At 22.6% G+C, this 24593-nt stretch overlaps 6 protein-coding genes across 6 annotated transcripts; 5 read left to right on the top strand and 1 right to left on the bottom strand.

The window, feature by feature from the left end:
• Positions 1–417: 417 nt before the first annotated feature.
• On the bottom strand, positions 418–2159 carry SRAE_0000023300 (Dual specificity mitogen-activated protein kinase kinase 7; the record flags this gene model as incomplete). The annotated part of the gene is made up of 3 exons (XM_024646095.1): positions 418–1164; positions 1225–1628; positions 2036–2159. The coding sequence occupies 3 exons, from the start codon at positions 2157–2159 to the stop codon at positions 418–420; spliced, it is 1275 nt and encodes a 424-aa protein (XP_024500312.1).
• Positions 2160–3149: 990 nt separating this feature from the next.
• On the top strand, positions 3150–7467 carry SRAE_0000023200 (DNA-directed RNA polymerase III subunit RPC1; the record flags this gene model as incomplete). The annotated part of the gene is made up of 3 exons (XM_024646094.1): positions 3150–3196; positions 3239–3377; positions 3430–7467. The coding sequence occupies 3 exons, from the start codon at positions 3150–3152 to the stop codon at positions 7465–7467; spliced, it is 4224 nt and encodes a 1407-aa protein (XP_024500311.1).
• Positions 7468–10687: 3220 nt separating this feature from the next.
• On the top strand, positions 10688–13161 carry SRAE_0000023100 (Nitrogen permease regulator 2-like protein; the record flags this gene model as incomplete). Its single annotated transcript, XM_024646093.1, has 6 exons — positions 10688–10896; positions 10949–11057; positions 11120–11156; positions 11246–12343; positions 12472–12602; positions 12649–13161. 6 exons carry the CDS (start codon positions 10688–10690, stop codon positions 13159–13161), a joined length of 2097 nt encoding a protein of 698 aa, XP_024500310.1.
• A 4478-nt stretch (positions 13162–17639) lies between these two features.
• SRAE_0000023000 (Alpha carbonic anhydrase domain-containing protein) lies at positions 17640–18636 on the top strand (the record flags this gene model as incomplete). Its single annotated transcript, XM_024646092.1, has 2 exons — positions 17640–18047; positions 18094–18636. 2 exons carry the CDS (start codon positions 17640–17642, stop codon positions 18634–18636), a joined length of 951 nt encoding a protein of 316 aa, XP_024500309.1.
• An 853-nt stretch (positions 18637–19489) lies between these two features.
• Positions 19490–19882, top strand: SRAE_0000022900 (Proteinase inhibitor I25, cystatin domain-containing protein; the record flags this gene model as incomplete). Its single annotated transcript, XM_024646091.1, has 1 exon — positions 19490–19882. The coding sequence occupies one exon, from the start codon at positions 19490–19492 to the stop codon at positions 19880–19882; it is 393 nt and encodes a 130-aa protein (XP_024500308.1).
• A 947-nt stretch (positions 19883–20829) lies between these two features.
• On the top strand, positions 20830–23504 carry SRAE_0000022800 (Helicase, C-terminal domain and DNA/RNA helicase, DEAD/DEAH box type, N-terminal domain and Helicase, superfamily 1/2, ATP-binding domain and RNA helicase, DEAD-box type, Q motif domain and P-loop containing nucleoside triphosphate hydrolase domain-containing protein; the record flags this gene model as incomplete). The annotated part of the gene is made up of 4 exons (XM_024646090.1): positions 20830–20891; positions 20952–21110; positions 21328–22598; positions 23197–23504. The coding sequence occupies 4 exons, from the start codon at positions 20830–20832 to the stop codon at positions 23502–23504; spliced, it is 1800 nt and encodes a 599-aa protein (XP_024500307.1).
• Positions 23505–24593: the final 1089 nt, after the last annotated feature.

Raw genomic sequence — 24593 nt, 5'->3', positions numbered from 1 at the left:
TATATATACAAACAAATAACAAAGCACGATATATAACAAAAAGTCACAATAAATATAAAAGATACGATAAATCTAAATTATCCAACATCTATATATTGGTATGATGAGTCATAAAATGATTCATAAGTTAAAAATTTACAAAAACCATTATCATTAAAAAAAAGCATAATCAATTACAACACTATCAAAATAAGAATTAAGCAAATACCTGCTATTAGTTTAGTTTTTAAATTGAGATATCAGCAAATAAATTTCCAAGTAAAAATAATAACATTTGAAAATATAAATGAAAATATAATTATTGCCATTACGGCATTAATATATAATTAATTGTTTTTGTTGATTTCATAATCATATAATAATTTAACTAAACAATTTATGTAAAAAAAATTTTGCTTAAACATATGACTCATAAAATCAAAAATCTATTAGTAATTCCTGAAGCCACGATGATATATCAACATCTTTGTCACGAAATATTTTTATTAGAGTATGATCTAATAAATCTATGTACCTAGCACGTTCTTGGACATCTTTCTGTAAACACATCTCTAAAAATTCTATTAATTCAGGTGATGCTTCAGAATCTTTTAATTTTGGTGGTGGATCATTTTTTATCCTATTTAATAAAATAAAAGGTAAATGAGCATCTTCATATGGAGTTTTGCCTTTTATCATTTCATAAATAGAAATTCCAAAACTCCAAACATCAGCTTTTGAATCATAATTAGGGTTGGAAGCAACACGTTCTGGTGCTAAATACAACATACAACCCGTACCAATAGAAGTTACAATTTTACTATCAACTAATGTTCCAGCAACACCAAAATCACATAATTTTACAACACCATCCCAATTTAGAAGCATATTTGATGGTTTTACATCACGATGCATTAAATTTTTTGTTTTTAAAAAATATAATCCATCTAAAATTCCAACAAGAAATTTGCACACATAAACTTCAGGTATACCTCCTTTTAAAATTTGATAAATTAAATTGTGAAGACATGTAGCCATTACCTCCATACATATATAAACACTTATTGTATCTGTTAAAATACCATAACAATTAACAATATGATTATGTGTATGTGTTGTTAATATTACATAACAATCCATAACAACTCTTTTTTGTTCATCAAATGTTCCCATTAAATCCATATGCTAAAATAAATAATATATATTAAATATAGTTAAATATAAATAAAAATTTTAAAAACAAACTTTTACTGCCATTAATTCTTTTGTTTTTTTAAACATTTCTTTTGTTACTCTACCAAAAGCACCTTGACCAATATCACAGATATACTCTAAATCATTTGGAGAACAATTTTGATATTCTTGTCCACCAATTCTTAAAATTCCAACTAATTTTCTAACTTCATTAAATCTTTCACTTGAAATAATATCTTGTTTTTCAGGTGAATTTAAATTAGAAAAATCTAAATTCATTGTTTTTCTTGGAATTGGAGAGGTATAACAATTACTAGGATTTTTTATAATATTTCTATTTATACTATCTTTTTCTTTTGGATCAATAGATGCAGATCTTCTAAAGATGGTAAAAGTTTTTGAAGAACTAAAAATATGTTTTCTACTTTTCCAACGACTTATTGCTTCTTCAAAATCTAAAATATTATGTTTAAAAAAATAATTATATAAAATTAATTTATTATGACGCATTAAAACTATGTGCGTGTTTACTTATTTTTAATTAAAAATATATTATCAAAAGAATTTTTATCAATATTTAAAATAAAAATAGAAAATTATAAAAAATAAAATTATAAAAAAATAAGAAGGGTAAATATTTTATCATTAAAACTTTTAATTTATGCAAATATAAAATTATTACTAATATAATTATTATAAGGATATATTAAAAAATATTTTTGCACGCAATTCTATCTTAAAAAAATATTTCAAATAAATAATATCTATATTATAAAAATAGATATTGACCTAATATTAGCAATTAGTAAAGATAATTTTTTTAATAAAGTATTAAATAAATTTAAATATTAAAAAACATTACCATGTAATCTTCTATGAAAAGGTGATATAAGTGAGTTGATACCATTATTACTTGAAGTTGAAACTTTAGATGTATGAACATTTTTTGTAAGTTTGATGTTATACGAAGTCTCTTTGCAAGTCATTTATATATTTCTTCTAAACTAAATCCTTTTTTTTATATAATTTTAAATTATCTCCTTATTTTCTTTATATTGATTTAAATTTATTATTCAAGCACGACATATTATTCAGAGAAATAATTTTAAAAATAAAATTGTCCACAATTTTTCTGGATCAAAATAATAGTTAATTTTAAGATTATTATAGATAAAAAATAATTTATATTTAAAGAAAAAAAAACTAAAATTTTAATTTATTAAAATTAATATAAATTTAAAAAAAATATATTGTAAGTGATAATGTGTTAAATAAAATTTCTTTCAATGATAATTTAAAATTTAGATAAAACTGTAAGGATATAAAAACAGTTGGTAACAGTCGATATTCTCAAGATACTTTCTTTATATTGCCAATTCATCATGACTATTACATCCCATTATTATTCTATCATAGAAAGTTGGTTTCCCATATACAAAATATAGAATATAATAGGACTAGATAAACCCAGTCTATTTCTTATGGTCAACAAGATGGCAACCACTACAAATGTCCAAAGTATGATAAAAAAAAATAATATATTTTAAATTAAAAACCAAAAAAAAATTTTTTAAATATTTAGAATATTTAAATAATAATAAAATAGTATTAAATTGTAAAATAGAAAACATATTTGGATAAAAAAATATAACCTAATTTTTATTTAATTATTCATAATAATCTTAAAAAATTTAAAAAAATAATTTTTTTTTTTTAAGTTTTCGAAAAAAAAAATCATTATTTTATTATATAAATACATATTCAATATATTAACAATGTTTAAAATAATTTTTGAAAATAAAAAATATTGTAAATAATAATCAATAGACTTTTATTTTGTACTAAATTAATGATAGGTCAATTGATAGAAAGGTGGAAAGACGTTTCATATTACATCTTAAGACGATTGTTTTTGGAAATAGTAGGTGTATATAAAATTTACTGTTTTGAAAACATTTTATAATTTAAATGTTTCAATGGTGAAACAAGAACCATTTATTGACACGGATCTTGCTCGCAGAGTGTAAGTTTTCTTTTTTATTTTAGTTTTGACTATAAATTTTAGCGTAGGAGTACGATTTTCTACTGGAGATCCAGAAACAATTAGAAAAATTGCTCATATTCCTGTATTTAATAACAAATTATACGACGATTCTGCTGGTAAATGGTCACCAGCTCAATATGGTCCATTAGATTCAAGATTAGTAAGTACTAATTACATTATTTATATTTATTCTATAATTTATCTAAATTTAGGGAACATTTCAAAAGTCAATAAACTGTGAAACATGTAAAAAAAATATGACAGATTGTGTTGGACATTATGGATTTATAGATTTAGAACTTCCTGTATTTCATGTTGGATTTTTTCGTTTAACAATTCAAATGCTTCAATGTCTTTGTAAAAATTGTTCTAACTTTTTAGTTACAGGAGAAAAAAAAGATAATTTTTTTAGACAAGTTAAAAATCCAAATTTAGATTATTTAAAAAGGAAAGGATTACATAAAAAAATTGTTGAAACATGTAAAAAAATATCACTTTGTCCATATTGTGGATATAAAAATGGTGTTGTTAAAAAAGCTGTTGGTGCTGTACTTAAAATTGCTCATTGTGATCCAATTGATATAAATAAAGATGATCAATTTGCTGTTTGTATAAGTGAAAATAAAGATTTAATTACAACATTACCAACTATTAAATTTGCTCTTCTTGATCCAATGCAAGTACATAATATTCTATCAAAAGTAAAAGTTCAAGATTATCCTTTACTTCTTATACGTGCTGGAAATAATATTCATACACCAAAAGATGTTATTGTAACTAGAATAATTGTTCCTCCTGTTTGTATTCGTCCATCTGTAATTAGTGATATAAAAAGTGGATCAACTGAAGATGATTTAACTATGAAATTGACAGAAATTATGCTTATAAATGATGTTATTAAAAAACATGTATGTGATGGTGCACCAATGAAATTAATAAGTGAAACATGGGATCATTTACAGGTTCAATGTGCTTTATATATAAATTCTGAATTATCTGGTTTACCAGCAGAAATGCAACCAAAAAAAGTAACACGTGGCTTTACACAACGTCTAAAAGGTAAACATGGTAGATTTAGAGGAAATTTATCTGGTAAACGTGTTGATTTTTCTGGAAGAACTGTTATATCTCCAGATCCTAATTTAAAAATTGATCAAGTTGGTGTACCTATACATGTTGCAAAAATTCTTACCTTTCCTGAAGTAGTTACTACTGCAAATATTGAAAAAATGAGACAACTTGTTAGAAATGGTGAATCAAAACATCCTGGAGCTAATCATCTTGTTGAAGGAAAAACTGGTATGAAAAAATTTTTAAAATATGGTGATCGCGAAAAAATTGCTATGAATCTTAGACCTGGTGATATTATAGAACGTCATTTAGATGATGATGATGTTGTTTTATTTAACCGTCAACCATCTCTTCATAAAATTTCTATAATGTCTCATAGAGCAAAGGTTGTTCCAGGAAGAACTTTTCGTTTTAATGAATGTGCATGTACACCATACAATGCTGATTTTGATGGTGATGAAATGAATTTACATTTACCTCAAACTTATGAAGCAAAAGCTGAAGCATCAACATTAATGGGAGTTAAATATAATTTAATTACACCAAGATCTGGTGAACCTTTAATTGCGGCTATTCAAGATTTTATTACTGGTGCATATCTTTTAACACATAAAGATACATTTCTACCAAGATGTGAGGTTCAAAGATTTGCTGCAGCTTTAATAGATATAACATCATTTAAAAAATATAATGGTAAAAAAGGAACTAAAAGAATTATTATTCCACCACCAGCTATTTGTAAACCAGTTGAATTATGGAGTGGAAAACAATTAATTGAACTTATAATAAAAGACGATGAAATTGATGTCAAATTAAATCTTCGAACGAAAAATAAAAGTTATGTAAAAGATGAAGAATTTTGTCCTAAAGATTCTTTTGTTGTTATAAGAAATAGTCAACTTTTATGTGGTGTTTTAGATAAAAGCTTAGTTGGATCTGGATCTAAATGTAATATATTTTATATTTTAATGAGAGATTTTGGTGAAGATGTTGCTATTAATGCTATGTGGAAATTAGCAAGAATGGCACCTGTATTTTTGTCAAATCGTGGATTTTCAATTGGTATTGGTGATGTTACTCCATCAAAACAACTTCTTGATGATAAATCTAAATTATTAGATGAAGGATATAGTAAATGTGATAGTTATATTAGAGATTTAAAAGAAAATAAATTAAAAGCGCAACCTGGATGTACAACTTTTGAAACATTAGAAGCATTAATTCTTAAAGAATTATCATCTATTCGTGATCATGCTGGTCAGGCATGTTTAAGAAATTTATCTAAACATAATGCTCCACTTACTATGGCTATATCTGGATCAAAAGGTTCATTTATTAATATATCACAAATGATTGCTTGTGTAGGTCAACAAGCTATATCAGGTAATCGTCCACCTGATGGTTTTGAGAATCGTTCATTACCTCATTTTGAAAGAAATCAAAAAACTCCTGATGCTAAAGGTTTTGTTGGTAATAGTTTTTATTCAGGATTAACACCAACAGAATTTTTCTTCCATACTATGGCTGGTAGAGAAGGTCTTGTTGATACAGCTGTAAAAACTGCTGAAACTGGATATATGCAAAGACGTTTAGTTAAATGTTTAGAAGATTTATGTGCTGCATATGATGATACAGTACGATCATCAACTGGTGATATTGTTCAATTTAAATTTGGTGAAGATTTGTTAGATCCATCAATGATGGAAAGTAAAGATGGAAGTATGGTTGATTATGAACATTGCCTTGACCATATTAAAAATACAACACCATTAACAAATAATCCATTACAATATGAATCATATGATGATGTTTTAAATGTTTTTATTAATGAGGCTAATAATACTATTAAGAGATCTGAACATCAATATTTTAAAAAAAAATTTATAGAATTTATTGAAAATAAATTATCTAAAAGAAAGTATCTTTATGATATGCCATGGAATTGTAATAAACATAAATCATCTAAAAATAATATTGACTGTGAAGATTGTAAAGTTTGTACATTTAAAAAAATTAATCAATTACGAGCATATGGAATGTCTAAACAAGAATGTATAAATATGGTTCGATTATGTTCAATGAAACTTCATCGTGCAATAACTGAACCTGGAACAGCAGTTGGAGCTATTGCTGCAACTTCAATTGGTGAACCATCTACACAAATGACATTAAAAACTTTCCATTTTGCTGGTGTTGCTTCTATGAATATCACTCAAGGAGTTCCTAGAATTAAAGAAATTATTAATGCTGTTAAATTAATTTCAACACCTATTATAACAGCAACATTAATTAATGATAAAGATGAAAAATTAGCTAGAAGAGTTAAATCAAGAATTGAGAAAACTACTTTAGGTGAGGTATCTGCATATATCGAAGAATTTATAACAAATGATAATTGTTTTATTATTATTAAATTAATGGTTAGTCGTATACGATTATTACAACTTGAAGTAACAATGGATTCAATTATTTCATCTATATGCTCAGCAAAATTACCGGTTTCAGTTAAGATTAATAATATTCGTGTTTTGGGAAAATCTATACTTATGATTGAAGCACCTGAATCAAAAAATATTTCACCAAGTTTAGCTGTTCAATACTTAAAAAATAATTTAAAAAATGTTGTTATTAAAGGTTTAACAAACGTTTCTCGTTGTGTTATTCATGCTGATGAAAAAAAAGGTGATTCATATAAGCTACTTGTAGAAGGAACCGATTTTAGGGATGTTCTTGCAACTCCTGAAATAGATGGCCGTTATACAAATTTTAATAATGCATTATTTGTAGCTGATGTCTTAGGAATCGAAGCAGCTCGAACATGTATTATTAATGAAATTTTATCAACTATGGAAAGTCATGGTATTGGATTAGATAGAAGACATGTTATGTTATTAGCTGATCTTATGACATATAGAGGAGAGGTTCTTGGTATTACACGTAATGGTTTAGTTAAAATGAAAGAATCAGTTTTACTTTTGGCATCTTTTGAAAAAACAACAGATCATTTATTTGAAGCAGCATTTTTTGGACAAGAAGATAAAATTAATGGAGTTTCTGAATGTATTATTATGGGAACTCCTATAACAATTGGAACAGGTTTATTTAAACTTTTATTTAAAAGAGACAAGCTAAATCCTGCATACTTACAATCAACTACACCATTTATGGAGAAAATTTGATTTAGTAGGCACTTAAAAAAATTTTTTTTAATATTCAAATTTTTTTAATATTCAAAATTTTTTTTTATATTTAAATTAATAAAATTTTTAACAAAAAATAAATTTTCTTATACTTTACCATATTCAGTAAGAATATTAAAATGAAAAAAAAAACTATATAGAAAATGATACAATACATAGTGCAAACAGTATGATAATAGAATATAAGTCATAACTTTAGAATCACTGACAAACTAGAAGATTTTTTCGAGTATTATACATATGTATAAATTTTTTTAAAATTACAATGTTGATTTAATAAAAAATTTTTTACTAAAACAATAAAAAATAAAGAAAAACAAGCAATTTAAAATTTTTTTTAGCAAAAATTAAAAAAGAAACTTTTTCTGGAAATTGAATATGCAACTATAGTCATTCAATAGCCCTTGAAAAAAGATGAATTTTGAATATAATCAACTATATCTTAAAATTGAAACTTCAGGAGTTATAAGAATTCAAGGTGAGAGGCGAAATTGTGGAATATTTTTTTTACATATTGATTTTTATAATAATATTGTAAATTTTAAAAATAAATGCTATATTCTAGATTATTTTTTTACGAGAAATTCATTAAGCCTATTAATATTTTTATAGGACTTCTAAAAATGAAGATATGATAAGAAATATGCTTAAAAAAAAGTTTTAAGATTTTAGTGATAACTTAAGTTTATGAAGTCACAGAACCATGAAACTTGATGCGCTGAGCTTCTTTTATAATTTGAAGTATACCCTACGTTGAAAACTTTTTTAAATTTCCAACAGTTCTTGAAATACTATGCTTGGTATTTTTTCGCGCGTAATCTATTGTCACCATTTTTTTATATCTCAAAAAGTGTTTAAGGTACAAAAATATTTTGAAGGTAGACCCCACTTGAAAACTTATTTGATATCAATTGCAAAAATCTAATTCCATTTATCATGATTTTGAAGCAAGATATGAACAAAGGCGAAAATTTTTCTAAAATATTCATTGTTTCCGACTTTTCAATATCTCAGCAAATAATTATCCTATGAAGATGGGACCAGTTTCTTTCGATTTCTATTCAAAAGTATGTCTAGAATATAAATTTATACAGGCTATGACATTATTATTTTCAAATATTCAGAAATTGGCTAAAAATATTCTAAATTTCCAACTTTACCTCTAAAACTGTGACCAAAAATAAACAACTTTTTTTTGAATTTGAATATGCCACTATAGTCATTCGATAGCCCTTGAAATGGGATGAATTTTGAATATAATCAACAATATTCTAAAATTAAAATTTCATGAGTTACAAGCTGTCAAATTTGAAAGCGAAATTGGGGAATATTTTTATGTAGATTTCGACTTATATGATACAATGAGATATTTTACAAATAAACAGTTGTTTCTAGATCAATTTTTTACGAGAAATTCATTAAGTCTATTAATATTTTTATAGGACTTCTAAAAATGAAGATATGATAAGAAATATGTTTAAAAAAAAGTTTTAAGATTTTAGTGATAACTTAAGTTTATGAAGTCACAGAACCATGAAACTTGATGCGCTGAGCTTCTTTTATAATTTGAAGTATACCCTACGTTGAAAACTTTTTTAAATTTTCAACAGTTCTTGAAATACTATGCTTGGTATTTTTTCGCGCGTAATCTATTGTCACCATTTTTTTATATCTCAAAAGTGGTTTAAGGTATAAAAATATTTTGAAGGTAGACCCCACTTGAAAACTTATTTGATATCAATTGCAAAAATCTAATTCCATTTATCATGATTTTGAAGCAAGATATGAACAAAGGCGAAAATTTTTCTAAAATATTCATTGTTTCCGACTTTTCAATATCTCAGCAAATAATTATCCTATGAAGATGGGACCAGTTTCTTTCGATTTCTATTCAAAAGTTGAGCTAGATGAATAATTTTCATAGCTATAATTTTATTATTTTCAGAGATATAAAACTTGACTGAAAATTTTCTAGATTTCTAATTTTACCTCTAAAAATGCGCCAGAAAAAAAACAATTTTTTTTGGAATTTGAATATGTCACTATGGATATTCTATAGTCTTTAAAACTGTATGAATTTTGAATATAACAATGGTTTAATTTTTGAGTCACGTATTTATTAGAAATTTTTTTTGAAAATTCAAATATTAAATATATATGTAGAATTTTTTTTAAAAATACAATAATGATTTAATATAAATTTTTAATTAACATATTAAATAAATAAATCAAAGTAAATAATTAAAAAAATTTTTATTTGTATGATAATTTTGGTTATTTATGTAAAAAATTTTTCTAAAACTTTTTTACTTTTTATCAACTATCAAATGCTCCACTTACTATATATATATAATTAAATTTTTTAAAAATTTCGAAACACTTTATTTTTTTTTAATTTTTATTAATTTAGTACGCCAGTGACTCTAAAAGAGATCCAAATATTTTATTTAAAGTTTTCAAAAATTATTTGAAACTCTTAAATTTCCCAAAACATTTTTTGGTAATAAAATTTTTCCATTTTCAAAATAATATAAAAAAAGTGTAGATCTATAATTAATATATTCAAGAGAAAAATTTGATTCCTACCAAAAATTATGCAGATTTCCAAGTTTTGCCACAAATAAAAATTTTATTTTGATAAATTGAGACTTTTTTGAGCAAAATACTGATTTTTTATACCTTTTCATCACTGAATAAGTCAAAATATCAATTAAAATTCTGTTGAAAGTATTCTTGGATGCTTTATTGTCTCTAAAACACTACATACATCAGATTCTTGATGATTTTGTGGAGTTGTTAAATGTGGTTATTTAAGGACTTAAAATTACAGTAAAAACAGATGAATTAAAATTTAGAAAAGGAAAATTACGGAAACATAAAATAGATGGTGCGAGAACAATCCCATTATAAAAGAAAAGTGATTCACTAAATTAAACATCGACTTCATTTATTATTAAAAAACGTATGGAAAATTTTTTATGTTGAAAAATATTTTTTAATACTGTTATTACTTTTTTTCACCAATATTTTTGTAAAATTTTCGTTTTTGTATTTTTATTTTTATATTAGATAAATATGTATTTTATAGGCTTATTTTTATTAAATAAACCAATCATAAATATTTGTTAAATAAAGTCGCGGCCTTTATTTGTTAATTTACATCACCAAATAATCTATTTTTTCCTGATTTTTTTATTACATGGCAATAATAGATTTACTTGTAAAAGTAATTAAAGTTTGGAGTTTGTCTTTTTTATTTTGCATTTGTTTTGGATCTCCATTTAAAGGTTATTATACAGAAACAAGTATTCTAGCAACTTATTTTTGTGGTGTTTTAATACCACTTATCATTCGTACAAAATTACCAATATCACGAATAATAGGTGTATTATCAACGTTTAAGAAAAAGTAAACAATTATATGTCTTAGTATTACATAATTAATTTTAATTTTATTATAGTTCATTAAATCAATCAAATATAATTGAGACACGCCTTGCTCAATTTACATTTATAGGTGCTTGGTTTGGCTGTTTTGTCATTCCACTTGATTGGGATAAGTGGTGGCAGGTATTTAATACTATATTTATTTATATATAATTATCTTTATTTTCTTTTTTTTAATTTAATAGGCATATCCACTACCAGCTTTATTTGGACAAATTATAGGTTCGGTGATTGGTTTTATCATTGGATTTATTGAATCAAAATATCATATTGTTGAACAATTTCCTTTTAAAAACTTATGAGTTTCGAAGAGTATAATTTTCCTAAGGTTATTCCTACAAATCCAGGATCTCCTAAATTAATTTCACCATCAACATTTTTGGAGGGTATAATTTTTTTTGTTTTTGATAATCGTATTGGACCTATTGTTAAACATCAAGTTCCTGGAAATATTTTAGATTTACAATTTGTTAATGATAATTCTGTACTAGTTATACCAAAAGATGATTTTATGGGTAAAATGTTAAAATTCAATTCAAATGGAATAACACTTATGGGAAGACCTATAGCTATAAAAGATGATTACTATGAAAGAAGTAAATTTATGTTTAATTGTTGTTTAGCTATTAAAGAAGACAGTACAGCAGAATTTTCTTATTCTTCTATTGTAAGAAAAATTTCTGAATATTTGGAAGAAATGGAAGTTGAAAGTCGATGTTTATCTTCGGATAATTTTGATCTTGAAGGACTTTTAAAAAAAATTTATAAAGATTTAACAGAGAAAGGACAGTGTGTACATTCAGTTAATGCTGGATTAAAAATTTATCTTAAACCTGATTCAAATTTAGAACGTCGTGTAGCACCTATTGTAGATCAATATATGGTTCCAATATTTAATAGACTTCCACCACCAACAAAACAAGAACAATTATGTAGAATGGATTTACTTTGTAAAAAGATTTGTCCTTTAATTGATGGAATTAATACAATAAAAGAAATTGCGGATGAAGTTGAAATTGATGTTGACCTTGTTATTCGTTGTATTAAAAATCTTCATGTATATGGTTATGTAACATTACTTCCATTATTTATGTACAGAAATTGTTATACACAAACAGAATCAATAGCTGATTTTCGTAGAAATGATACACTAAAAAATGAATGTTTAGCATTTATAAAATTAAATAGACGTTTACGTAAAATTTCTTTTGATGATGTTTATCGTTTATATTTATCATTGTCAGCAAATTTAACAGTTAGACAATGGTGTATAGAGTTTAATCCTCGAAATTATGGTATTGATGAACGTAAATTTATTCAGTATGGTGTTTATAGAAAAATTATTACAAAAATTAACACTTACCCAATAGCATTAAATCCTAATGATAAAACTGAAATCGCTGGATTTTGTAATGGAAAAAATAATGCTGAACATTTAGCGTATTATTATGGCTTGTCAAAGGACGAATTTCTTGATATTTTAAAATCACAAAAAAATTATGTATTTATTAAACAATAATTTTAAATAATTTTTTAGATATGTCTAATAGTAAACCTATATTGTATTCATATTGGCGTAGTTCTTGTTCATGGAGAGTAAGAATTGCTTTAAATCTTAAAAATATTGATTATGAATATAAAGCTGTTAATTTGCTTAAACAAGAAAATGTAAGTTTAATTTATTAAATATATAATAATTTTTTTTATTTTTTAGCATGCAAATGAATACTTAAAAATAAATTCAAATGGATTTGTTCCAACTCTCGTTATTGATGATTCTGTTCTTATTGAATCAATTGCAATTATTGAATATTTAAATGAAAAATATCCAGAAACTTGTCCTTTACTTCCAAAATCATTAATTGATCGTGCTAATGTCAGAGCTATTACATTAATAATTTCTTCTTCTATCCAACCTATTCAAAATATTGGAGTTTTAAATTATTTATCTAGTGATCCTGAAAAAAAAACTGAATGGGGAAAACATTTTATAACTAAAGGATTTACTTCACTTGAGAAAATGTTAGAGAAAACTCATGGAAAATATTGTGTTGGTGATAATATTACTATTGCAGATATATGTATACCTCCTCAAGTTTACAATGCTAATCGTTTTAATGTTGACATGTCAAAGTTTCCAATAATTAGTAAAATTAATGAAGAATTAGAAAAAATTGAAGCATTTAGAAAAGCTCATCCATCTTTTCAACCAGATGCCGTAAATTAAAGTTATTCATCATTATCAAAAATTTTTGATTTAATACTTTGTCATTGATAAATGTAATGTTAAACTAATTATAAATAAATTACCAACTTCATAACAATTTTTTATTGAAAAAATGTCCTTGGTTTTATATTAATTGTTTTTTGAGTTTAAAATTACTTGTTACTTGGTTTATATATAATCAACAAAAATGAAAAGTGAGATTGTTAAAAAAAACCTTTCAAATGTATTTTTTAAATATTTTTTATTAAATTATAATGCAAAGTAAACAATATACTATGAGAGTTTTAAATTTTTTTTTGTTTACTTTTACTAAATTTTTTATACTTTAAAACATTTATACATAATTATATCAATTTTTCTTTTTCAAAAGTAGATTTGTTTTAAGTAGTATTTGAATGTAAAAAACTAAAAAAATTAAATAAAATATTTTGATAATTCTATAAAAAACATTTTTTATGATAAGATTAAATTTCATAATTATTTTTTAAAAATATTTTAAGATGCAAATACACCAAAGATTGCAATATATCCACATTTGAAGTACACTATCAAAATATTATTTAAAAATATGCTTAAATTAATAAAAACAAATTTTTTTTATTAAAAAAAACTAAATATTTATTACGATTTGATTCTTAATTTTTTTTATATAAACATATTGAAATTTATTTATATAATTCTAAAAAAATATAAACATTAAAAAAATTAAGCTAATCTATTAAAAAATTTTTTCTATTTTTATCATTTCAATAAGATTTGTTAGATATATTATTAATTTAATTAAATATTTTTTTTTTTATAAAAGTATGCTAAGTAAATTAAAGTATAATAATTTGATTTTCAAGAAAATCATGTCAATTAAAAATTTTTCATAAATCTTTTGAAAAAAGGAGAAATCATTTATTAATTTTTTTTTTCATTTTTTGTAAAATAAGTTTTTTTTTTCAAATGTAAGAAACATTTATTGTTTTTTTTATTATACTTCTTAACAATCTTTTGTCAATTTTATTTAAAATTATTTTCTTATAAAAATATTTAAAAAAAAACATTATGTTTATATCAGAATCAAAAAATTAAAAATTATATAAATTGTAAAGAACGAATATATTTTATCTAAAAGGATTCAAAAAATTAACCATATATTTATAATGTCTAAAAAATGAAAGTAAGATAAGATAGATCACACATGATCAGATAAAGAATAAAATGTATTAAATAAATTTATATATCATGATATGTATGATTGATTTTTTTATCTAATTTTTGTGATAATCAATATAAATTAATAAAACATATAAATTAGCTAAATTTAGTTCTAATCTTAAATAAATTTGTACTTTTCGTACACTATAAAGTTACAATAGAACTAAAAATATAATAATTTAAAATTTTTGTTATTAATATCAATTTTGTAATTATTCTAATGATTATATTTGTTAAATAATCATTTAAGTAAATTGATAAAGATTTACAAAGTTAAAAAAAAACCTAAATCAAGGAAAAAAAATTAAGATTTATTGTAAAGATTATAAAAATTTATAAGTACTATTTAAAATTACATAATTTTAATAATATTCTTATAAATATTGTTTATAATGATATATTTTATTTTTTTACTTTATTCTTAAAAATGATAATTTTATTTTTAATTAATAATTTAACAAAATTTCTTTGTAACATAATTACAAACAAAACAAATTTGTTTTTAATAGCAATAGATATATTGTTATAATCAAAAAAAATTTTTTTTATTTATATCTCAAAATATATTCTTCTTAAATTTGTTATAAATCATTTCTAAAATTTTATATATCATTTTATTTTATAATAAAAATATATGTTTTGATAAAAATTTTTACAAATAATTTTAATGTTAATAAATAACATTATATGCAATTAAAAAATTTTACAATTTCAAATAACATGTAATGTGAGAGTTTCAATTATAATATATCTTTTCTTTGATGAATAAAATAAGTTTAAAGTGTCTAAAAGCATATCCAATTTTTTAAAACACTAAATTATGTGTAATTTAAAAGTATAAAAGATACCAAGCACAAGTATCTTCCATTAATAATCTTAAACAAAGATCAGTATTTTAATTAATATTACATTTCTTACCATTTCCGTATTAAAATCAATTAAAGTTGAACCCAGAAGACCACAAAGATAAGAGATCTTTCTTATTAAAATTATTATATATTTTAAAAGATATAATTTAATTACTAAAATAAATTTCAATTATGTTCCACAACAAATATTTAAATTTTTTTATTAAAATTATTTATTTACTGTGATTTTGATATTTATAATCTTATCAAAAAATATTTTAATCTATAGTATTATCTTGAATTAAATATTATCATTTTTTTTGCCACTCTTCACTTTACACTTAAAATTTTTAAAGTTTATTTTTACATTATAGTAGAAAAATTTTAAAGATTTGTAATATAATCATAAGTCTCAGATGTTTAAGAATAAAAGTAAGAACTTTCATTTACTATCATATATTTTAAAGTTATATAATATGATAATTTTGTTATTTTATTAGACTATTAACATTTTTGTCATATCATTCAATAAATTATTTAATAGTTTATTAATTATATTTATATAATGATTACCTTTTTTTAAGTTTGTAAATAGCTATAAATTCTATTAAATATATCTACATACTTACTACCAATGTTTGTTTAACAGTTCTTTTGATTATGTTTTTTAAAAATATAAAAATTGTTTTGTTAATAAAATATATAATCTATAGTTAAAAAAGAACTGCAAAAATTTGTTTCAATAACTAAGCTTTTTTATCATTATTAAATCATTACATTGTAGAAAAATTTAACATCCAAAAATTATACAATTTTTATAATTTACATATTAATATTTTAAAAAAAGTTATAATATTTTATCAATTAAATCAATTTAAGATAATAAAAAATTTAATTAAAAAGTTTTTTTATAATATTAAAAAAATTTTTCTACCATATTGTTTTGAATTCTTAAAAGTTTTTTTTTTAAAAAAGTAGTAAATATTATTGAATTTGCCATGTCAAAATTTAAAAATAAATGTTTTTATAATAATATATTATTGTTTTTTATAAAATCTTTAAAATTTTCTACTTAAAAAAATTATTCCTACAATCTTATTTATAAATAATTAGCCATGATTTATAATTAAAAAAAATTTTTTTAATTTGAACATAACTTTTTTCTTTTGATTATAAATTTTAATACCAATTAGTATATATATATACAATTTATTTTTGTTAAAAATAACACTTAAAAAATTTATATCGAAGTGAAGTTTAATAATTTTATTTTTAAAAGTTATCTTATTTTAAGAATTAATTTGTAATTTTTTGTTAACATTAAATATCTTTTATAATAAATATACGATATTTTTCTTGTATCATAATTTTCCGGAAATACTATGCCATTTTATAAAGAGATTGAATTTAAAATATCTTTTAGTTTTAATTTATCATTTTACTAACATTTTTAACAAAATCATAATAAAATTGCACTCTAAAAACATTAAACATAAATAAAATATAAATATTTATTTAAAAAGATTTTATTAAATAAAAAAGTTATACTAGTAAGTTTATTTGTCTTTCAAGTAATTAGTTTATTAAATTAATCAAGTTTATTAAAGTACTAAAAATATTGTTGATATTTTTTTATATATATTTTGAATTAGTTAGAAATATTTGATATCATTTTTAGCTCCCCTTTTATAAATTTGTCTAATTTTTAATGTTAGAAAATATTTAAAGATAAAATTAAAAATATATAAATTAAAAATTAGCTTAAAGTTTTATTGTATATTATAGATAAATTTTATACATTATTTGAAACGTAATTTTTTTTTTAAATAATATAAAAAAAATTCAAATGACTTAAAAAAAAGTTTATTTCTTTTTTTTTATTATTTATTTAATATTATAAGAAAATTATGTTATTTTAATTAACATTTTTTTATATGCTTTTAAATTAAAATTTTAAAAATAAAATCTTTTTTTATTTATGGTAAAAAAAATTAAGCAAATATTTTATATAATAAAATCATATACTCATTTGATTAATTTTTCTTTTTTTAAACTTTGATTTCTTTTCAATATATTATATTGCATCAACAAAAATAATTAAATGTATAAATATAGAAGTTCCTATTTCAAAGGTGAAAAATATAATATTAAACAATAAATATATATATATTAAGAAATATAATCAAATATTTGTAGCATATATCTATTAAAATAATTACCCTTTAAGTGGTCCTATTTGCTTTATTTCTTTTTCTTTCAATATTTTATTTATTACAAATTTTTTTTAATATATGTATATTTTACTTAACAAATATTAATTTTTTAGTTTTTGTAAAATAGGAATTATTAAAGGTGTTTAAGATATATCATATAAATGTAAAATATTTTTAGAAATAAACAAACATTAGAAAAATTTTTTACAAGAAAATGTATACTGTTTTATTGTTATTTTTACTTTATTCTCCTATTATTTTATCTGATGGTGTAAGTTACTCCTGGGGTTATACAAAGGAAAATGGACCAGATAAATGGCAAGGAACATGTAATGATGGTATTCATCAATCACCAATTGATATATCTGGAGAAAATGTTATTGTAAAACATATGCCAAGACTTCATTTTGTTAAATATAATCGTAAAGGACAAGTTGAAATTATAAATACAGGATCTAGTATTATGGCTACTGGTTTTACAGAATGGAAAGAACATAGACCATATATTACAGGAGGACATTTACAATCAAAATATAATCTTGTTCAATGGCATATTCATTGGGCACAACAAAATGGAAATGGTTCTGAACATACAATTGGAATGTTACATTATCCAGTTGAGGTATTATATATATATTTTTTTTTCTTTTTTTTATTTTAACATTTAGATACATTTTGTACATGTTAAAGATGGATTATCAGTTAGTGAAGCTTTGAAACATCCAGATGGATTAGCTGTTGTAGGTGCATTTTTTGTTGTCAAAAATGATATTGTTAATTCATATTCTTTTGAAGATGTTGAATTAAATGTTAATTCAATACTTGAAAAAAATATGAATGTCACAATTACAAGTCATAGACCAAGAAATCTTTTACCAAAATCAGTTGATAGTTTTTATCGTTATGAAGGTTCACTTACTACACCTGGATGTAATGAAGCTGTCGTTTGGACTGTTCTTGATAATCCAATTGTAATAAGTCAAAATCAAATAGATACATTAAGAAAAATTAAAACTGTTAATTTTAATAATAGACCAACTCAACCTTTAAATGGAAGAAAAATTTACTACAGACCACATAATATTCAATCATTTCTTACTGATTATATTGCACAAATGCCCCGATCTGGAATATCAAAGACATTTCCTTCAAATGTATTTGCATTAATATCAATTATCTTTTCAATATTTCTTAAAGTTCTTTTTTATTAAAATGTCAAATACAAAAATATACTAAAATACTTTTTATGTTATAATCAAAAATATGAGTTTATAATTAATATTTACAAATTTATGAGTATTTACTTTTAAAAAAGTATTTATTATATAAAAATTTTACTGTATATTTAAAATTAAACTTTTAAAAGTAAGGTAAAACTTTTATATATAAAATATTTAATTAAGAAAACAACTTTAACGTCTTATATGAAGAAATATTTTCAGTTCCATTTAGATATTCTAACAAATAAAATTTAATCAATGTTTAATTTTTTTTAAATAAAATTATACACAAATTATAAATAAAAAACTTTTTTTAAAACATATTTAGTATATTTTAAATAAATTATTTTATAATTTAAAAGTAAATTTCAATTTTCATATTTTATTTAGAAAAAAATCATAACACCATTGTTTATATCAAAAAAATGTAATAAAATTTAATTAATTGTTCAAACAATATAATGTAAAAATTTGAATATACAAACAATTTAATTAAACTAAGCAAAAAAACTTTTAATTATTTATAAACCAAACTTATAACTTCTTAATTTTTTTGTTTAATAAAATAAAAAGACTACTTTTTTTTGTTAATAATAAACTAAAAGTATTAGTTAATTTTGTTAAATAAATTACTTTAATGTATTCTGTTAACATATTTACATAAATGTTAATAATAAATAATTTTAGTTATATTATATATTTATAAAACCAACTACAAAAAAAAATTTCAAATATAATGAATAAATTTATAATTTATTTTTTTTATTATTTAACTAATATTAAAAAAGTTAAATATAAAAAGATATTTAAATCTACAAAAGAATATATTTAGTAAAAAGTAAGAATGAAATATTTAAAAATATTTTTAATATTTATTGTTACTAATTTGCTGATCAAAGAAGTTGTATTTTTTCTTTTAAAAGGTAAACAATATGATTGGAAAGAAAAGTCATGTAGAGATAAAAAAATAAGAGAATTAGGAGAAGAGTCTATAATGAAATATAATAAAAAACATAATTCAAAATTGAGAATGGCTACTGTTTTATCAGCTCAAAAGAAAAAAAATGGAACAACATATTATTCTCTTAGAATTTTAGCAGTAGGAGATATGCCTGATAGAAGACACACATTTACAAAAAATATTACATCTCAGATATATAAAAATCCAGAAAATAACAATAAGTTAAAGATAAAAGTACATACTGAAAAACATCAGAAATCTTTTAATAATTATTGATGAAATATCCTTGTTCAAATCATAATATTTAATTGATCAACATAAATTCAGAGTATTCAATTTTGTTTACAAAAAGATAAATTAATAGTAAAATAAACTCACTTCATTTTTTATTTTCTAATAACTTTTTTTAAATATTCTGTAAAGTAATAATAATTGTATCAAATATAAAAGTTTAAAATATATTTAAGTAGCCTAAAATATACAATACAGATATATAGAGTACTTTTTGTAAACTTTTCTTCATGTTTTTGCAGAACTACTACTGTCACATTTTTTAATAAACAAAATGATAAAGCACAAACTAATTTCAAGATGCTACCACACAGATTTAAACAGTAATTTTTTTAAATATGCCAAATAAATATAATTTATGAAATAATAATTTTAATATAATATTTATTTTTTGTAATATAAAATAATAGTATCCTGAAAAATGTTTCTACAAAAAAAAAAACATTGACAAAGTAGTATATTATATTCGACTTAAATTGATTTTTATATTATATATTTACTTATAGTAAATTTATAACTCTTTCTTTCTATTGAAAGTAAATTCTAATTTTATTATATATGTTTTTATTTCCAAATCTCAATTAAATAAATAAATTTTTTTTTTATTTTCATCATATTTTTGATAATTCATTTTAATTAAATTTCTAATAATACATATTTTTCAATGGATTTTTGCTATAAATACTCTCGCACAGAAGAAAAATTAAAAATATATTTTTAAAATTTTAAATAAATTTTTGAAGAATTTACATATTATCTTCTCTATGTATGTCATTTCTATTTCTCTGTACATACTTGTACACGCTGCTCCAATAACATTTTCTGCATCTTAAATGGATATTGGGGTGCATTTTTAATAAAATATTGGAATGTCTTATGACATTTTGTCGTTTATTTCTTCCCCATTTTAAAATTAATTCTTTTTTATCACCATGTTTCCAAGAATATTTCATCAAACAATTCGGGATTTTGCTGTCAATTCGGTTTTTAAGTTGTCAGTTAATCTCTTTATTGTTATGAATTTGTTTAATATAATTTTTTTTTTTAATTTTAGATTTTCTTCTAATACTAGCAGAATCTTAACTTTTACTTCTGCTAACTCATTGAAATATAATCATACAGATATATTTCATCGTCAACCACTGGGTGATCAAAAAACAGAGTTTCAAATTCATATAAATAAAAATATGAGAGTTTCACGTGAAAATAAATTGTAAGTTGTTAAGCTATCATTTTGTCTGCATATTTTTTATGGCTTTTCGAAGGCACTTTATATTTTTGTATATAAATGTGTTCAAAAACAAGCCGAAATAAAAGTGATTACGACGGTCGCAGAGGACTTTTTAATGAGTAACTTTGCAATTAATTTCGAATCAGACAATTATCTATTAAATAACTTTTAAAATTGAATAATTATATATTTTTTTTAGTTCCTCATCAAATTATGAAGGAGATAGAGGATATAGAAATGGAATGAGTGGAAGTTCCCGTAATATTAATAGATATCAGTCGTCACGCAATGCCCCACCAAGTGGTAGTTTTGGTAGACCATCTAATGGTAATAATTACAATAAGAGGGACAATACTCAATCTGATTCTCCATCAAAACTTCAAGATGTAGATTGGTCAAGATATCAATTACAACCTATTCAGAAGAATTTCTACAAAGAAGCTAGTGCTGTCACAGAAAGAGAACAGTATGAAATAGATGAATGGATTGCTAATAATCAAGTAACACTCCAAGGAAAAAATATTCCTAAACCAGTTTTTGGATTCGATGAATTACCAATTGATGAACCATTGTTGGATCTTCTTAATAAGTGTTACCAGAAACCAACAGTAATTCAATCGATTTCTTGGCCAATTGCTATGAGTGGAAGAGATATTATCTCTATTGCTAGAACTGGATCTGGTAAAACTCTTGGTTTTATTCTTCCAGCTATTAATCATATTCGAAATCAACCAAAAAGAGGCCATGGAGATGGACCCGGTGCACTTGTTTTACTTCCTACTAGAGAACTTGCACAACAAGTTGAAGATGTTTCTCGTGATTATTGTAATGCTACTAATATGAAAATGTGTTGTCTTTTTGGAGGTACCTCTAAAGGTGGACAAGCTCGTGATTTACAGCGTGGTGTTGATATTATTGTTGCTACACCTGGAAGGCTTATTGACTTTCTTTTAACTGAAACTACCAATTTAAGAAGATGTTCTTTCTTAGTTCTTGATGAAGCCGATCGAATGCTTGACATGGGTTTTGAACCCCAAATTAGAAAAATTATTGGACAAATTAGACCTGATCGTCAAACAATGATGTTTTCAGCTACTTGGCCAAAAGAAGTACGTAATATGGCTTCAGAATTTCAAAAAGATCCTGCTTTTCTTAATGTTGGTTCTCTTGAACTTTCTGCTAATCACAATATTACTCAACATATTGAAATTATTGAAGAACATGAAAAGCAACCACGTATGCTTCAATTGTTAGATGGTATTCTTAAGACTGCCGAACCGAAAACATTGATTTTTGTTGAGACAAAGAGAAAGGCTGATGAACTTACAAGAAGTATGCGTCGCGAAGGATGGCCTGCAATGTGTATTCATGGAGACAAAGGACAATCAGAACGTGATTGGGTTTTGAGACAATTTAAAGAAGGAAAAACTCCAATTCTTCTTGCTACCGATGTTGCTGCTCGTGGATTAGGTAAATTTTTTAATCTTTTTTTTTTTAGCTCTGCTCATAATATTTTTTTAACTTTTAACATTTTTAATTTTCTGAATGGTAAATAATATTTATAATAATATAAATATCCATAGAACTTTTAATAGGTTTTAGGATTTTGAAAATGGTTTTTAGTATTGGGTATATACATGTATATATATATATTTATATATAGATATATATATTTATTTAATTATGAGTATGAGCAGATCCATACATTTTTCGAATCCGAACAAATATTCGATTTTGTGGGCTGTTTTTTTTATTTAATAGCTCGTAGTATCGTTCGACATCTTATAGCACCCAATAATTCAGAGGATATTTTCTCTGAATGATGTCGAGAGTTGTGACATTTATTTGGTCACTTCCTTAAAATATGTCTTTCGTGTGCATTTGTATAATTACATTCTTCATGACGTAAATTTTTTTAATATGTAATTGTGCTTTCTTATGCTCATGTTTGAGGAGGAAGTGTCGTTGTGTATAGCTGTCACATGAACTCATAAGTTCGGGTTTGGTACATTAGGTACGTCGTATGGATCCTTAATATTACGATAAATGTAATAATATTTTTTTTTAGATGTTAATGATATAAAATATGTAATAAATTTTGATTATCCAAACAACTCAGAGGATTATGTTCATAGAATTGGACGTACAGGTCGTAGTGATCGTAAAGGTGATGCTTATACATTTTTTACTCCTGGTAATGCTGGAAAAGCTCGTGATTTGATAAAAATTCTTGAAGAAGCTAAACAAAAAGTTCCCCAAGCATTATATTCATTTGCAGAAAGTTCATCACACGGTGGTAATGGAAGAGGAAATAAACGACCATATGGTGGTAACGGTGGCGGTTATAGTAAACGCATGCGTTACAACAATTGGTAAATTAATGCTTTCTTTTAAATGTTTTACTTTCACTGATTCTCATATAAAAATTTGTAAAATTTTTTTGATTTAATTTTCACATTAAACTCTAATAAAAGTATACATGTTATTTATATTAATTTTTTAAATATTATTTGTTGTTAAAATATATTAATTTTTTTTATTCATTTTTATAAAAGATATACAAATAAAGATAATGTTTAGTTTTCAAATATACACGCATATTGTTAATTTTTTTTTTCTACATATGTATGAAACGTTTACCAGTTTTAACGCATTTTCTCTGTTAAAATTTATTTATTCTAAGTTTATCATTCTTTTCATTCCGAATATATAAATAGGATAAAGAGTATGAATTCAATAATGTACTTGAAAAGAAAGATATTCTTTCATTTTTATTTCATTTTGATTCTATATTATATTGTATCAGGTTTTATTGTGTGATTGTAAGTTTTAGTAAAGTAAAGTACCTTATTTTATTTTTTTTTAAAAATAATTATTGAATTTTTATATTTATATAGTATTATCAGATTTCTGACATAAAATTTTAATGTATAAAAAGTTGAATAAGATCAATGAAGTTATTTGATATCACATGCTTTAATATCCTAGTTAGTTTTGTTTGCATTAAAATGTCATAGCACTGAAAAGCATAAATAAAATGATAATGGACATGGTGATAATGAAAATGACACTTCTGGCATATTAAATTTATTTTCTTTTCTTACAACTAAGTTTGCAGTTACTAAAAATTAAAATTTTCATTTAGATTAGAAATAATTAATTTGCTTTTTTCAACTTTTATATTATAAATAATATTTATTTTATAAATTTAATGATCTTTATGAAGCTAATGAATAGTTTAAATATTATAGACAGAAAAAAAAAATTAAATTCAAAATATTTTTTTTATGTTTATACTATGTTTATTATTATTGTGGAGAACTAATTTAGCCTATAAGATTAAACTATTCCGATACATCTACATATGGTGCGCAGTTTTTCCAACCCTTTTTCTTTTATTTTACATAGTGTCTTCAATAATTAGACACTGGTGCCAAATATAATAACGTAGGAATGAATATATAT

This window comes from Strongyloides ratti, scaffold srae_scaffold0000001 (assembly GCF_001040885.1).
Source record: "Strongyloides ratti genome assembly S_ratti_ED321, scaffold srae_scaffold0000001".
Taxonomy (NCBI): domain Eukaryota; kingdom Metazoa; phylum Nematoda; class Chromadorea; order Rhabditida; family Strongyloididae; genus Strongyloides; species Strongyloides ratti.
Note: the sequence above shows the minus strand (reverse complement) of the source record. Positions and strands in the feature narration are given on the sequence as shown.